The sequence below is a fragment of the Engraulis encrasicolus genome, chromosome 22 (assembly GCF_034702125.1).
Source record: "Engraulis encrasicolus isolate BLACKSEA-1 chromosome 22, IST_EnEncr_1.0, whole genome shotgun sequence".
NCBI classification, from domain to species: Eukaryota; Metazoa; Chordata; class Actinopteri; order Clupeiformes; family Engraulidae; genus Engraulis; species Engraulis encrasicolus.
Window position 1 is genome coordinate 45652511 of NC_085878.1, and position 14352 is coordinate 45666862.

A 14352-nucleotide genomic window follows, 5' to 3' on the forward strand; every position below is an offset into this window, starting at 1 on the left:
ACTAATAATATGGTAATACCATAGTAGCATCACATGACAAAACAAAAACAAAACAAAAATGGTCAGTTTCCATGGTCCCAGGTTTCAGAAACTAAGGCAGATGTCCATTTATACACACCAAATGATGATATGTGAATGTTTGAACATTCCTTCTCTGTGTACCTGTGTCATCTTCCCTTTGCCGTACTTTAAAGAGATAATCAATGGCTACACTCTCATTTTGTACTCTACCAGTGCATTTGAAGCAGCAGCTGTGTCTTTTGTAGATAATGTATAAGTACGTCCCGTTGCAGTTACAGGTTCCACTACCAGAAGCACATCCTGATGATCCATGACAAGTCTATCTGGTCTGAAGGGAAAAGTGAAGGATGGAGATGGTCCATGAGGATGCAGGAAGTTCAGTTTCACCTCTCCAGAGCTCGGCATACATTCCTCAACACATGCTAGCCACCAGTTGCCATCATATACAGCTACAACATACCCTTTGATGCTTGAAAATGTAACACATTCCTTTACTGAGCTCACTCTTTCAACTCTGCCTTCTCTGAATGCTGAAAATGGCCTAACTTCCACTGTGTCCATTGACAATGGGCAGAAGAGTTTTTGAGTACCTGGAATAGTTCTTGCAGATTCCAACCTTTTCAACAGGTTCTCAGCTTCATGATGGTACATCTCTGTTGTGGCAAACTGGCAATGGATGTTCTTGAGAGAGATGCACCATCATGAAGCTGAGAACCTGTTGAAGAGGTTTGAATCTGCAAGAACTATTCCAGGTACTCAAAAACTACACAGCTTCTGCCCATTGACAATGGACATTAGGCCATTTTCCGCATTCAGAGAAGGAGTTGAAAGAGTGAGCTCAATAAAGGAATGTGTTACATTTTCAAGCATCAAAGGGTATGTTGTAGCTGTAGGCCTATATGATGGCAACTGGTGGCTAGCATGTGTTGAGGAATGTATGCTGAGCACTGGAGAGGTGAAACTGAACTTCCTGCATCCTCATGGACCATCTCCATCCTTCACTTTTCCCTTCAGACCAGATAGACTTGTCATGGATCATCAGGATGTGCTTCTGGTAGTGGAACCTAACTGCAACGGGACGTACTTATACATTATCTACAAAAGACACAGCTGCTGCTTCAAATGCACTGGTAGAGTACAAAATGAGAGTGTAGCCATTGATTATCCCTTTAAAGTACGGTAAAGGGAAGATGACACAGGTACACAGAGAAGGAATGTTCAAACATTCACATACTGTATCATCATTTGGTGTGTATAAATGAAAATCTGCCTTAGTTTCTGAAACCTGGGACCATGGAAACTGACCATTTTTGTTTTGTTTTTGTTTTGTCATGTGATGCTACTATCAGAGAGAGTAGAGAGAGAGAGGTTCCATTGGCCCATTGTTTCCGGGTTCTATTATTGGGGGGGAAATCCTCCTTTAGGCAGACCTGAGGACTGTTCTATTCAATGCTAGGAGCATTATGACACGCCCCTTTAGGCAGACCGGAACCTGGTCATGTTAGGTGCCCATAGAAACCTATTATGTTGGCATATCTCTATACTTAAAGAATCTCTGCTACTATGGTATTACCATATTATTAGTAAGTGGTCTGTATGATGCCATATTTGTGAGTCAAATTCTCTCTGAAATGAATAAAGAACCGAACACCAGCATTTGAGGTGTTGCTAATGACATTGCCGGCTACGTTTGGACAAGGAACTGGCCGTTTTAAAATATAGTTTTTTTAGATATTCAATTTTTAATTTTTCAATTTATCATAATTCATATTCTGAGAGTTGTTGTATTCCAAGCTGATTGTGTAATATGTAGAGCCAGAAAAGAGCTTTCAAATAACACCACAGGCATCTTTTTGTGACTAACACTGACTGATATATTCAAGGCTGAATGTATAGTGTCCTACCCTCACATGTGAACCTTTCCTAGTCTGTTTCTCCCTTAATATTAGTGTCAGATTCAAACCAATGCAGTTCTGGGGTGCTACCTTGCTCCTAAAAAGGCACACCAAGTATGATTGAAATCCGGATCGGTCGGGTCCCAAAGCGTCTGATTTCACGTGAAATGACCCAAAAAGAGATCATATCACTTCAGTACTTATGTAATTACACTGGCTAGCCGTGAGATCCAGAATTGGGTCTAAAACTCTTCAGAAAGTCTATAAGTCCCTAAATGGTCTAGGACTGGGGTATTCAATTAAAAGTCACCGAGGGCCAGTTTTTCAAATTCCTTCCAGTAAAGGGGCCTGGACACCACGAGCAGCCCAGAGGTTACGGTTCGAGACTAGCGAGTATCTTTCCAGACAGAACAGATATTCTCTTAGCTTCTCTATTTCTTAGTAGCCTTATGATGGTCTATTTATCAGACTGTTACAGGTAAGATTTTACTCTCCTGTGAATGTGTAGATATCCCCAACCTTAAATGTTAGTGATTGCCAATTATAAACACAGATACCACACATAGGCCTATTTTGGTCAGACCTTGTGGGGGGGCAGAAGCTTGCCAATTACAAACCCCAACTCCGATGAAGTTGGGACGTTTGGTAAATAGTGAATAAAATCAAAATGCTATCATTTTCAAAACATTCAATCTATTCATTAGATGGAGAATAGCGAAAAGACAACATATTAAGTGTTAAAACCGAGAAAAAATATTGTTTTGGGGGACATATGTACTCATTTCTAATTTGATAAATCCAACACGTCTCAAAAGAGTTGGGACGGGGATCAGTGAAATTTAGTAAACATCCAAATAAGATAAAACAACAAAGAAGAACATTTCAAAATGAATTGTACTGACGGATAATATAGGTGTCCAGGTATAAGATCATCACAGAGAGGCTGAGTCACTCAGAATTAAAGATGCAAAGGGAATAATTACCATAGTTATTACATACATTTTTGAATTCCCTTTGATTCACCACGATTGAGTGTATATAAGACATATTTTTGTTAATAAAATCATTGTATAGGTTCATGACATCATGAAATATATATTGCCTGTAGTCTCACTCTAATTCCTGGAGTGCTAGAGCTATTGAAAATTTACCATATTAAGAATGCTTAATGCATGAAAATGATACAGGGGTGTAACATTCTCCTAATCACCTGAGCTCACTTGAAATAGACCCAGAAGACATGGGAAACTGTCCTTTGCTTACAGAAGTCAGTAGAAGTTGAAGAAGTCCATTCTTTTTGACAATAATAGAGCATTGCACATCCTGTGCTACAGTAAAAATGGACCATCCAACTTGTGTTAGTGCTAGCTTCAAAAGTCAGCCTCCATGATGGCATGCGGGTGCAGTAGTGCAGTGGTTAAGATGTTGTCACTCATCTGTAGAGTTAAATACAGTGCTGAAAGGTATAAATGGGTTTTAAACAGCATGAAAAGCCACTCATGCATTATATTTTGAAGGGAGATCTTCGATTACTGCCACATAGTAAGGTCAAATTGCATTCTCTACTATGTTTTAACAGTTTGGCTCCATCATAAGGACCAGCAGGTGATAAAATGGTGGGTTTTTGGTCAAGACCTGTCACACTGTAAGCACTACAGAAAGGAAAACATTGCAAAAAATGACAAGGAATACACCCACCATTTAAGCTGGTGAAATCATGTCCAAGATAGGAATTAACACTGTTTTTTATATAAAATAATTTTATCGGTTAATGTATTTAACGGTTAAGTGTTGTTTTTAGTCTTCCTCGACATTTGCTGCCATTTATTGTCCCCGTCCCAACTCTTTTGAGACGTGTTGGATTTATCAAATTAGAAATGAGTACATATGTCCCCCAAAACAATATTTTTTCTCAGTTTTAACACTTAATATGTTGTCTTTTCACTATTCTCCATCTAATGAATAGATTGAATGTTTTGAAAATGATAGCATTTTGATTTTATTCACTGTTTACCAAACGTCCCAACTTCATCGGAGTTGGGGTTTGTATAAACACAGATACCACACATAGGCCTATTTTGGTCAGACCTTGTGGGGGGGCAGAAGCTTGCCCTCCACAGGCCGTATCTGGCCCCAGGGCCTCCATTTGAATAGCTCTGCCGGGTCTAGGGTCTATATTGTAGATAGATATGATGATATGATATGAGCAATATCAGCCTAAAATACGTCTTAAGAGTCTGCTCTACTGGTTGTGCCTAGGGTAAAATAGATAGGGTGAAATGGCATTTAGTCATTATGCTGCCAAATGCTGGAACCAGCTTCCAGTCCAAGTTAGAACTGCCCCAACAGCATCATGTTTTTTAAAATAAATTAAAAACAGCATTTCATCTGCCTTCATCAGTATACCTTCAGTGCACAAGAAATCAGCAGGTCAGGGCATTTGCTTTCCGTGCCCCAACACTGTGGAATGGCCTCCCATGTGTCATACGGGATGCTGGCTCTGTCGACATTTTTAAAGCGAGGCTGAAAACATTTATGTTTTCTAATTATTTGAGTTAGCCAATTGTATTTTTTATTTTCAACCTGAACTTTTAATCACTTTTGATTTTTGACACAGGTCAATTATTTTCTACTTACTGTATGTAATTTTTGTTTACTATTATCTTATATTTTATTCAAAATGTTATGTAATATTAATCATGCATTTGTTAAGTGTTCTGAGACCGTACTATGGTGATACCACACTGTAATAAATTGGAATTGAATTTAATTGAATTATCTACTCTCTATAATGCTTTCTACCTCCTACAAATTTCTCCTTCTTCTTCTCTTCTCTATCTTTTCTCTTTAGTACGTTGAATGACAGATAGGTATCAAAATGTGCTATATTGTGTGCTATTGCTATTTAACACCGTTCATGCCAGGTTCATTTCCAGAAACCTGGTGATTTACTGTACGTGAAGGTCCACCTTGGAAACTCTACAGCACACTGCTCACTGCACACTACGAAATCGCATGTATTATACAGTATGCCTCACCTGTGCAAGGGGACAGCCCCAAACAGCATCCCAAGGGAGCAGTGCAGCGGCACGGTGCCATGCTAAGGGTACCTGCCTGGTCATGGAGGAGGGTGGGCGAGAACACTGGTTAATTACTCCCTCACCAACAGCCTAGTCAAGTTGTTATAGTTAACTCGGGTTTGGGAGCAATAAAAAACCTTGAGAGAAGCTCAGTTGGGATGAGTTAACTGATACTCCCCAGGCTTTGTTTTACAGTTGTATAATAATGAGTTAGGCCACAGGCCTTCATTGACACAGCAGGTGAGACATCGGGCTGCATATAGAAATAAATGAGTAATGAATGTGTATAGACATAAATTTGTAATATGTTGTTCAGCCTTTTACCCTTTTATGGGAGGAATTTTGAAAAACTGGCCCTGTGACCAGCACCCCTCATTTAGAATGTGTACGCCTATGTGTGTTGGGGAAAAGGCATAGCATACTCTCTTAGACCATTTTTGTCTGTGCGTTAACAATTTCACAGTGCTCCTAAATTCTTATCTGTTCTCCTATTTCTTTTTTTTTAAATCATTGGATAGACCCCTGCATGAGGGACGAATGAAAAGTGTGTTGCAAACAGAAATGATTCACTGTGCTGCATGTTTTACATAAATGACAATGTAGGCCTACCACTATACATGTTATGGGTGAAATCTTATGTAATTTCTCAAAACATAAATGGCTGAAATGTAGGCCTATAGTTTCTCCATGTGCCAATGTCATACTTTACCCATTGTTTTGCCGTTTCGCATTTACGCCGCGTGAATCACCCCCCCCCAACAAAAAAATTCCTGCTGCCCCCATAGTTTCCAAAAATTCTGTGGGAAACACTGAATGCAGTACCAGTGATTGAATAATCAAGGCTTAACATGTTTAAAACATGTAATTGATTGATTTATTGATACAATTGACGTGGTCACCAATTGTTATAGAGTAACTTTTTTGCGGTTCCCCCTGTGTGCTGGACAATTATAATGTTTATATTGTTAATCTGTTACTCATTCACTCTGCAGGGCTGGCCTCCATGAGTTTCCAGGAATCAAGTGACTTCCCTAGGCCTACAGGTATGTGGCTTGTGAGGCTTTGTGAAATAAATAGTATAGGCCTAATACAAAGGATAAATCAGAGAAAGTAAAATAGACTGTATACATATTAGAAGGAAAACTCCCATTGACTCCTATAATTGTTCCCTCAAAAACGTGCACTTCAACCTCGATGGCGACCACGGGCAAGTGATGATTGGGAATCCTGAACGGCATGAATCGGGCTAAATGTTCAAATGTATTCTAGTCATACATTTTTTTTTAATCATGTTAAGAACTGTAGTTGGTATTATATAAGAGTTGCCAGGTTCTTTGGGTGTTAAGTTTTTCCACTAAAGCAGATGATTTCAACCTGTAGGCCTGTTGGCTAGCATTCTGCTAATGTAGCCTAGATGGATTTGGCGTCATAAATATTGCTTGATGACTCAGTATATAATAGGCGCAAAAAAAAAAATCAATAAAAAAATGCTCCCATGAGATCTTTTTAGGACTAGTTTTGAATTTTGGTTTGGTTATACATAGATTCTCTGGATAAATGCAGAGACTCTGTACTAATGGTGCATTCCCAGAGGATGGGAGATGGGATATTTCTGACCTCCTACATGCTGAAATGCATTGGAACGCCTTTTGAAGCGGAAACACTATGCAGCTTTTTCATAGTCATGAAATGGCTTGGAACTCAAGGTTTTGCTTGACTGACCCGTTATGGCGAAAATGGGATTATTTCCATCACCATCTGGTGGTTCTGCTCCGAAACAGCACTTGCAGTTTTGCCTGGAGGCGCCGCGCCCTTTGTTGTTGTGGAATTTGTGGCCGCTAGGGGCGTCTAGATTTCTATGGTGTATGAGTGGAACGAAGACCCATATTTGTCTCCTTCGTTTGCTAACTGAGCAGCAGCAGCAGCTCGCTGAAAGCTGGCTACTGGCTAGCTGATTGTAAAATATCACGCTGGCATGCAGCGAAAACAACGAATGGGACTGCAAATAAATCACGAGCTAATTGAGATGAAAGGTTTGGACAGGCAAATAAATCGCTTATGTGAACATTGGAAAAGGGCTTCAAAACGGAGAGAGCCGAACGCCAAAAGAGCAAATATGTGGATTTTATCACTCATTCACTGCACTGGGATATATGCATTAGCATTCTCAAAGTCCACGCCACCTCGTTTTAGTTTACAAAGCAACTCAAATGTATACGAATTGAAATCTGATGGCGCACATTTTACTTGATGTCAAAGGACACAATCACTCGAGCGAGGCTAAAAATGTTGTCGATCAAGAGGAAACAAAACGTGATCTCTAGCCGGCTTCTGGGTGTCCACTTTCACTTCCAACACCACACAAGATAAAAACGCGTTTTGTCACCTCGACTTGGAAATCAAATCTTTATTATTACAACAAAATAAGCAATAGCCTTTTGTCTCCTCGTTCTCCTATGTACAGGTACTATATAGTTACTGGAAATGTGAAATAAAGACGGGGATATCTGCCGGGAACAAGTGGATCAAATAATAGTATCCATCTGAAGGAAGTGCAAACGTGATTGCAGTTGTGTGAAGTGAATAGACGAAGCAGCGAACTCATAAGCAAGGGGGAGAATCGCTGATAAAGCCCCTTAGAAGTGGAGAGAGCTGAATGCAAGGGAATCTGGCTAGTTACAGAAGACGAAGAAATTTAATTCGCACATTCTCGAAGCCGTCTGTCTAATTTAGTTCAATGCACATTTTCGGCAGAACCACTAGAGGCCGCCATAAAGTTGTTTACATCGGTGTGTTTATGTCAAAGTTGCATTGGATATCTTTAAAATCGCGAGCTGTAGTACCCCGACTTCGAAATCGTGACGTCAACACAGCAATGACAGTGCACAGCATGGGTGCACAGTGATAGAAATAGTTAAAGTTAGACTTGCTGGTTGGAACGCTTTCAAGTGGGAGGTAGCTGCCTCCTGGTTGCATATTTGGAAGCTCCTACTGCCGGGGAATGCGCCATAAGAAGGGCACTGCATTTTAAAATCATGTGTATAACTTGGACATGTTTTTAAAATCTTTTTAACAATGACAGGAAACAGTAGTAGATAGTGGATCGAGCAACAATGGACGCCCATATTATATGGTATTTGTCAATGCAGCTGACGTTGACTTCTTACGGACACATGTAGTCTATTATTGCCATTGATGCATTTTCACAGTGACAGACAAATTCTGTTTTTTGAAGAGAGGCAGGAGAAAGGACTACCTGTTTCCATAGAAAAGAGAGGGATGTCTGTGGGTGGATTCCAATATGCTGACTTCCGACCTCCCTTGCCCACGTCCCTGCTGGTGACCTCATGATGACATTACTGATGACAGAAAACTAATTCAATATCTTGCAAAAGCGTCATTCTAATGTCATTTCCTCATTTGCAATTGGGATGGTTAATGAAGAACAGTCCCCAAAAAGTTGTGATAGGCTGACAGCGGGGAAACTTTATTGTTTTCTTCACGGAGGCGGGCGTCAGCAAAACGCAAGGCCACAAGCACAAGTGGAGGACGGGAGGCCGCATATTGTAATGCATCCTGTGACACCAGATTAATTTCCTGCTTCAAATGCATTGAATCAAAGGTGTCTGACGTCACATGAAAAAGGCTAATTGTACATGTCAATAGTTACGACAAAAGTAATTCTAATTCCAAATCAAATTTTAATCCTTACTGATTCCCTCTGTGACAAATGAAGCAAGAGGCAGGACCCAAGTGCGACTTGGGTGCACTTCAGTGAGTTTACTTCAGAAAAAAAACAGAGAACAAACAAAACTGCATCACGATGAGTGAAACAGAAAATATACACAGTACACAGATAAACAGGACTGGTGGAGGGAAGAAGCTTGCACACACACAGAGTCCAACAGAAATGCTGCAACAATCCACAAACGGTGAAGGGAGTGAGAGTCTTTAAAGTCTCTGGTGCAGGTGTGGGTGATTGGTGAATGATGGTGACAATGTGCTGATTGAAGATTGTTGGCCAGTGATTAGGAGCTTGTTGGCCAATTAGTACACCGGCGACATTGGTCTTTGAGAGGCAGGTGCGCGGGATGTCACACCCTCTCCTTTCTTTCTTCCCTCAGTCGGCTTCGTCAATCCGCCCAGGTCAGAGACCAAGTTGACGGGCGACACGGTCAAGCTGCACTGCGATGTGGTGGGCAACCCCACGCCGGAGATCCAGTGGTGGTACTTGCAGGTGAACAGTAACGATTCCTTCAAACAGCTGTTCGACGGCTCCCGCAAGCGCCGAGTGTCCATCAACACGGCGTACGGCACCAAAGGAGTGAGCGTGCTGGGCATTACGCAGCTCAAGATTGAGGACTCGGGCACCTACGAGTGCCGCGCCAGCAAGCGTAACGAGTTCCAGCAGAACTCAGCCATGACCTGGATCCGGGCCCAGGCCACCATCACTGTACAGGGTGAGTGGCTATACATGTACTAATGTCTGTGTGTCAACCATGTCTTAGATCAGGACTTCCCAACCTTTTCCAGCATGGGGCCCACTGGAAATATTCAGAAATGTTTGGTACCCACCTCTGGCTCAATATATAATACAACTCATAAAAATATTCAACAGCAACGCACGCACGCACAAACACACACACACACACACATACACACACACAGTTTAGTACTTTTATTTGGATCTCACCAAGAAGGCAGCATTACAAATCCAAATAGTGATGGAAGCAAATGTCATAGCAATCAGTAGGGACTGATCAGAATCATAGGGTCCAATGTAATACATTACAGGTCAGAATGGCCTGGTTAATTTAAGTTGTTTAGGGGTAGACATGGCACCTCCTTCACAATATTGCTAAACTACCAATTGTTGCAGAAATTGAGCAGTATTTAGCAGTCTTTTTTGAATTGTCCTTATTGAGTCCACAGAGTTGCAGTCCACGCAATGCAAGCCTATGTACATGTCCTAGGCTGCCAAACACAAGAACAATAAGCTTGCAGTTGAAACCTTGATTTGTGACCACATCCATAAGTGGCTGGTATTTTAGGATCTTGAGTGTCCATGTACAGATCAAAGGGGCAACCTATTTCCACAAAGGAGACCTTTTTATTGTCAGCATCTATAATGGTGATGTCCGGTGTGTTTGGAATGCTGCTTAAAAGTGTGTCATCATGACTGTCGCTGAACCAGTTCATTTTTACTGTGCAATTTGTGTGTATTTGCGTTGAAATGTCCTGTGCCTCTTTAATGCCTTGGGCTATAATGTTGACCAGTCTGTCATGTCGCGCTACATACAGTCCTTTATAGAAGTTGCACCCATTTAAAATGTGTGCAACGGTCTCGTTGTGTTGGTTTGTGGGATGTAAAGTGCAGTGCGGCTCATGGCTAGAGGGGTACCAGATGGCAAGGTTGGATTTGGTGGGTAGTACTTGGAGACGGGCTTTAACGGTAAATTTAAGAATGTCTTTGACAATTGCAGTGTTTGAATAAACTGTGTGTGATAGGGGGTGGTTTGCAAATGGTAAATATGACAGTTTCCCTTACAGTCTGAGATGTGTCCAGCGTTCTGTGCTCTGGGACCGCCGGATTTTAAGAAGTGACTGTCTCGCCCCCACTACTGGTAGGTCGTGGAGCGTGTCACCTGTTGTATAAGTGACGCGAGTGTAGCAGAGCGGGTCCGTTGGAACGTTTTGGAGCGTAATTGGAGCGCTGTCAGATCTCTCCCATTTCAGGTGTAATCTGTTTCGTTTGTATTGTGGGTTCTTCAATAAACACACCGGTACTTGAAGAGAATGGTCTTTATATTGTAAATTGGTTGCACTTCATATTACAGGCGTACACAACTGTGTTACTACTACATTGTACTGCTCTGAGTCTGAACACTGTATGTTCTAACACTAGTCTTTTATACAATGCACAGGCGCCACCTATCTAGCACATAGGGAATTACACCATTCAGGATGACCAATCACTGGTTCATATCATTACATCTCCCTTCTTTAGATAAAAGTATTATACTTTTAAAATGGTAGCTCATGTACATTTAAAGCTTATGAACTTACTTTAACTTAACTTTGAATCTATTGAAATGTACTTACTTTACTCTGAAAATCCATCCAACTATATAAAACTTTATTTCAAAATGTTACCTCATCCTGACCGAACTGCAATACTAAATCTGTTCAATCAGTCTCTCTGGTGGTCGTATAATAGTGCAGGTGGATATGTCAGAAAAAAGAGGTTTAGGAACATTTCATATAGATTTTTCCAAATTGTGTTTTTTATCAACTACAAACCCCATAGTCTTCAAATCCACCTGTTTCCATTTTTTTCCCGAAGTGGAAACGCCCAAAATCCAAGATGGCGGATATGCAGTCAGATTCTAACACAATTGAATGTAATGGAAGGACATGTCATATACATTTTTTGAATTGGTGTTTTTTAGCAACTCTTGGACCCCCTGAATACAAAACTACCTGATTCTATTTCCCCCCTTCATTTTTAGAACCAAAATCCAAGATGGCTGACATATAGCAAAAATGACATGTTTGGTGTTTTGAGGTCTCTAAAGTCAGTGTTTTTTCCTTGTATTTTTAATATTCTTGATGTATACAGGACCGTTCAGTCAGTCATTACATGAACTTTTTCAAAAATCATTTAAAATTTATAAAAACATGACATCTAGAAAACGATTGCGCACCTCTCTAGTGTATATGGCCAGCTAATGTGTCTCATCCCAAATCTGAGCTGGCCCCTTTGATAATTTTTGTTTTATATTTCTAGGACCCCCTCTGAAAACAAAACGATCTGTTTCCAATTTTTAGAAGCAAAATCCAAGATGGTCAACATTGTAGCAAAATATGAACATTTGGTATTTTCAGGTTTATTAAGCTATTGTGTTATTTTGTACGCCTATTGGTAATATTTTGATAGGCACATAACTGTCATTACATTAAATGTTTCGTCTCATAGGAAGAGCATCTGGAATTTGGGGTGACACACTGTAAATCTTGTGCGCACATGTCGGCTAGCAATTGGCTAGTTGCAAAAAGTTGGCCTGTTGCCTCCAACTAAACTCTCTAGACTGATCAGAAAGTAAAAGAAAATCCTATTAATTCATTCCATTGAACAACTGTAAAAAAAATAATGGACAAGAGGACCACCTTCATGATGTGCAGCATCATTGAGGGAGCCAGTTTCTTTTCATTTTTATGTCAATTATTTTCATAAAAGATTCACACTTGTGCCACTTATACGGATCCTCATGATGCCAAAGGTCTCACAAAGGTCAGTGTATGATAGTGTGGCAATCAGCAGTCAGCGCACCTGCCAATCTTGCACCTGAAACACAGAGGACAGACCAAGGAACCAGCAGGGAGGACAGCCAAGCCCCCTTGAGTCATGACATATGGTAGTACTTTGGGTTTGGGTTCAAATAAGGCCTTGGTTCCAAGTCGTGTGAGCCCACTCTCCTCTTCTTCACTACACATGGCTTCAGAATTGGGATGACTTGCTATGAGGCCAACATAGGCATGCCAACCGGATGAGCCATAACAGACCCACAGAGATGTGATCTCAATGGATGCTACTGATGGGTGAAGCATAATATTAGACACCATGGATGATATAGGCCTAAGTAAGTTGGGAATTATATGAGGGACGTTCAGAGCGTGTGAAGCACATGGGCTTACCGTAGGGAAGACCATATCAGGGTATGACCCATCACTACAGTTGAGGATATTCTCTGACTGTCATGCCAGAAAGCCCAGTTCTATGAGCAGAGAGCATGGCAAGATTGTTGGCATTGGAGGAATGCAACATCCCGGATAGAACATACGGTTTCACAGCCTTCAGATAAGCTGAGGCCGACCTTGAAGCAACTTTGTAGCCCTTTGCCTCGATATAGGCAGCCAATCCAGTGAATGTGCATATTACTGTACAGGTAGCACTGCATAATAGGTAGGCCTACTGTACATGAAGTGACTCATAGCAATTGTTGTTGGAACAATAATTTGGACCAGCATGGAATCCTCTGTGCTCGAATTCACAAATGAATGGCGTCAGAGTAGAGTAGAGTATCATTTATTGATTTATAGACCTGAAAGCAACATTAATGTTGATTTTGCTAAACAAAATGTCTTCCATCTTGGATTTTGTAATGGGCTTAGTTTATGTAATGGCTGACTTCACATTCATGTAACACATATTACCAAAACAAGTCAACAATGGCTTTATAGACTTCAAAATATTAAATATGCCAATTTCACCATAAATTATGTCAGCCATCTTGGATTTTGCCACAAAAAATGAAGGAAAACATTGAAAATAATTTGTTTTCTATTCAATGTTGCCCTGGAATTATAAAACAGTTCAATTGAACCTTAAAACGGCATTAATGGTGAAATTTCTACACACAATGGCAGCCATCTTGAATTTGCCACTAAATGTTCACGAAAAAAATGGAAACAGGTGGATTTGTATTCGGGGGGGTCCTAGAAGTAAAAAAAACACCAAATGGAAAAATCTATATGAAATGTTCCAAAACTTACATATCAACCTATACTATAACCCTTGACGATCTCTTGAGGGGTTGTCCTGGACTCGGAGCAGGATCTGGACTCGGCTCCGGAACTGTTGCCTCAGATGATGGATTCTCTGGTTGCTGATGTTGCTCGGCTGCGTCATCAGGCGGTTGATCTGCTTTTGCTGGCCCCAGGATGTCACGGCGATTCCTTCTCAGCACAGCGCCATCTTCTGTCTGAATGTTGTATGATCTTGGTTGAACTTCTTTCAGGACAGTTGCTTTCTGTGACCATGTGTTGGCTTTGTCTTTGAGTCTCACCATGTCGCCAGTATGCAGTTCAGGTAAGTCATGTGTTCCTCTGTCGTAGTAGAACTTTTGTTTTGTTTTCTGCTGTTCTTTGTATCGCTTTACCTTTTCTCCCTCCTTCGTTTTCAGCAGCTTTTCCTGAATCGGCAGGTTTGATCTCAGTCTGCGTCCCATGAGAAGTCTTGCAGGTGACATACCACACTCCAGTGGCGTTGTGCGGTACACAAGCAGGCTTTGGTAGTAGTCTGTTCCACTGTCTTTGGCTTTGTACAACAGTCTTTTCACAGTCTGAACTGACTTTTCAACTAGGCCATTCGACTGTGGGTAATGCGGACTCGATGTTGTGTGCACAAAGTTCCAGTCCTCTGCAAAGCGTCTGAAGCTCTCACTGGAAAATTGCGGGCCGTTATCAGAGAAGACCTCGCTTGGCGCTCCATGCCTCGCAAATACGGCTTTCATGGCTGTTATTACTGCCTCTGCTGTTGTAGAATTCAGCCTACTAACCTCTGGATACAAAGAATA

The 14352-nt window shown here is 41.1% G+C and overlaps 1 protein-coding gene across 1 annotated transcript in view; it reads left to right on the top strand.

Annotated features, from left to right (window-relative positions):
- The window catches only part of LOC134438513 (uncharacterized), a 59219-nt gene that overhangs the window by 1474 nt on the left and 43393 nt on the right, over nt 1-14352 (top strand). Inside the window, exons 3-4 of the mRNA XM_063188094.1 lie at nt 5989-6039; nt 9121-9456. Of these exons, the coding sequence (XP_063044164.1) occupies nt 5989-6039; nt 9121-9456 (387 nt within the window). The remainder of the gene's footprint in view (nt 1-5988; nt 6040-9120; nt 9457-14352) is intronic.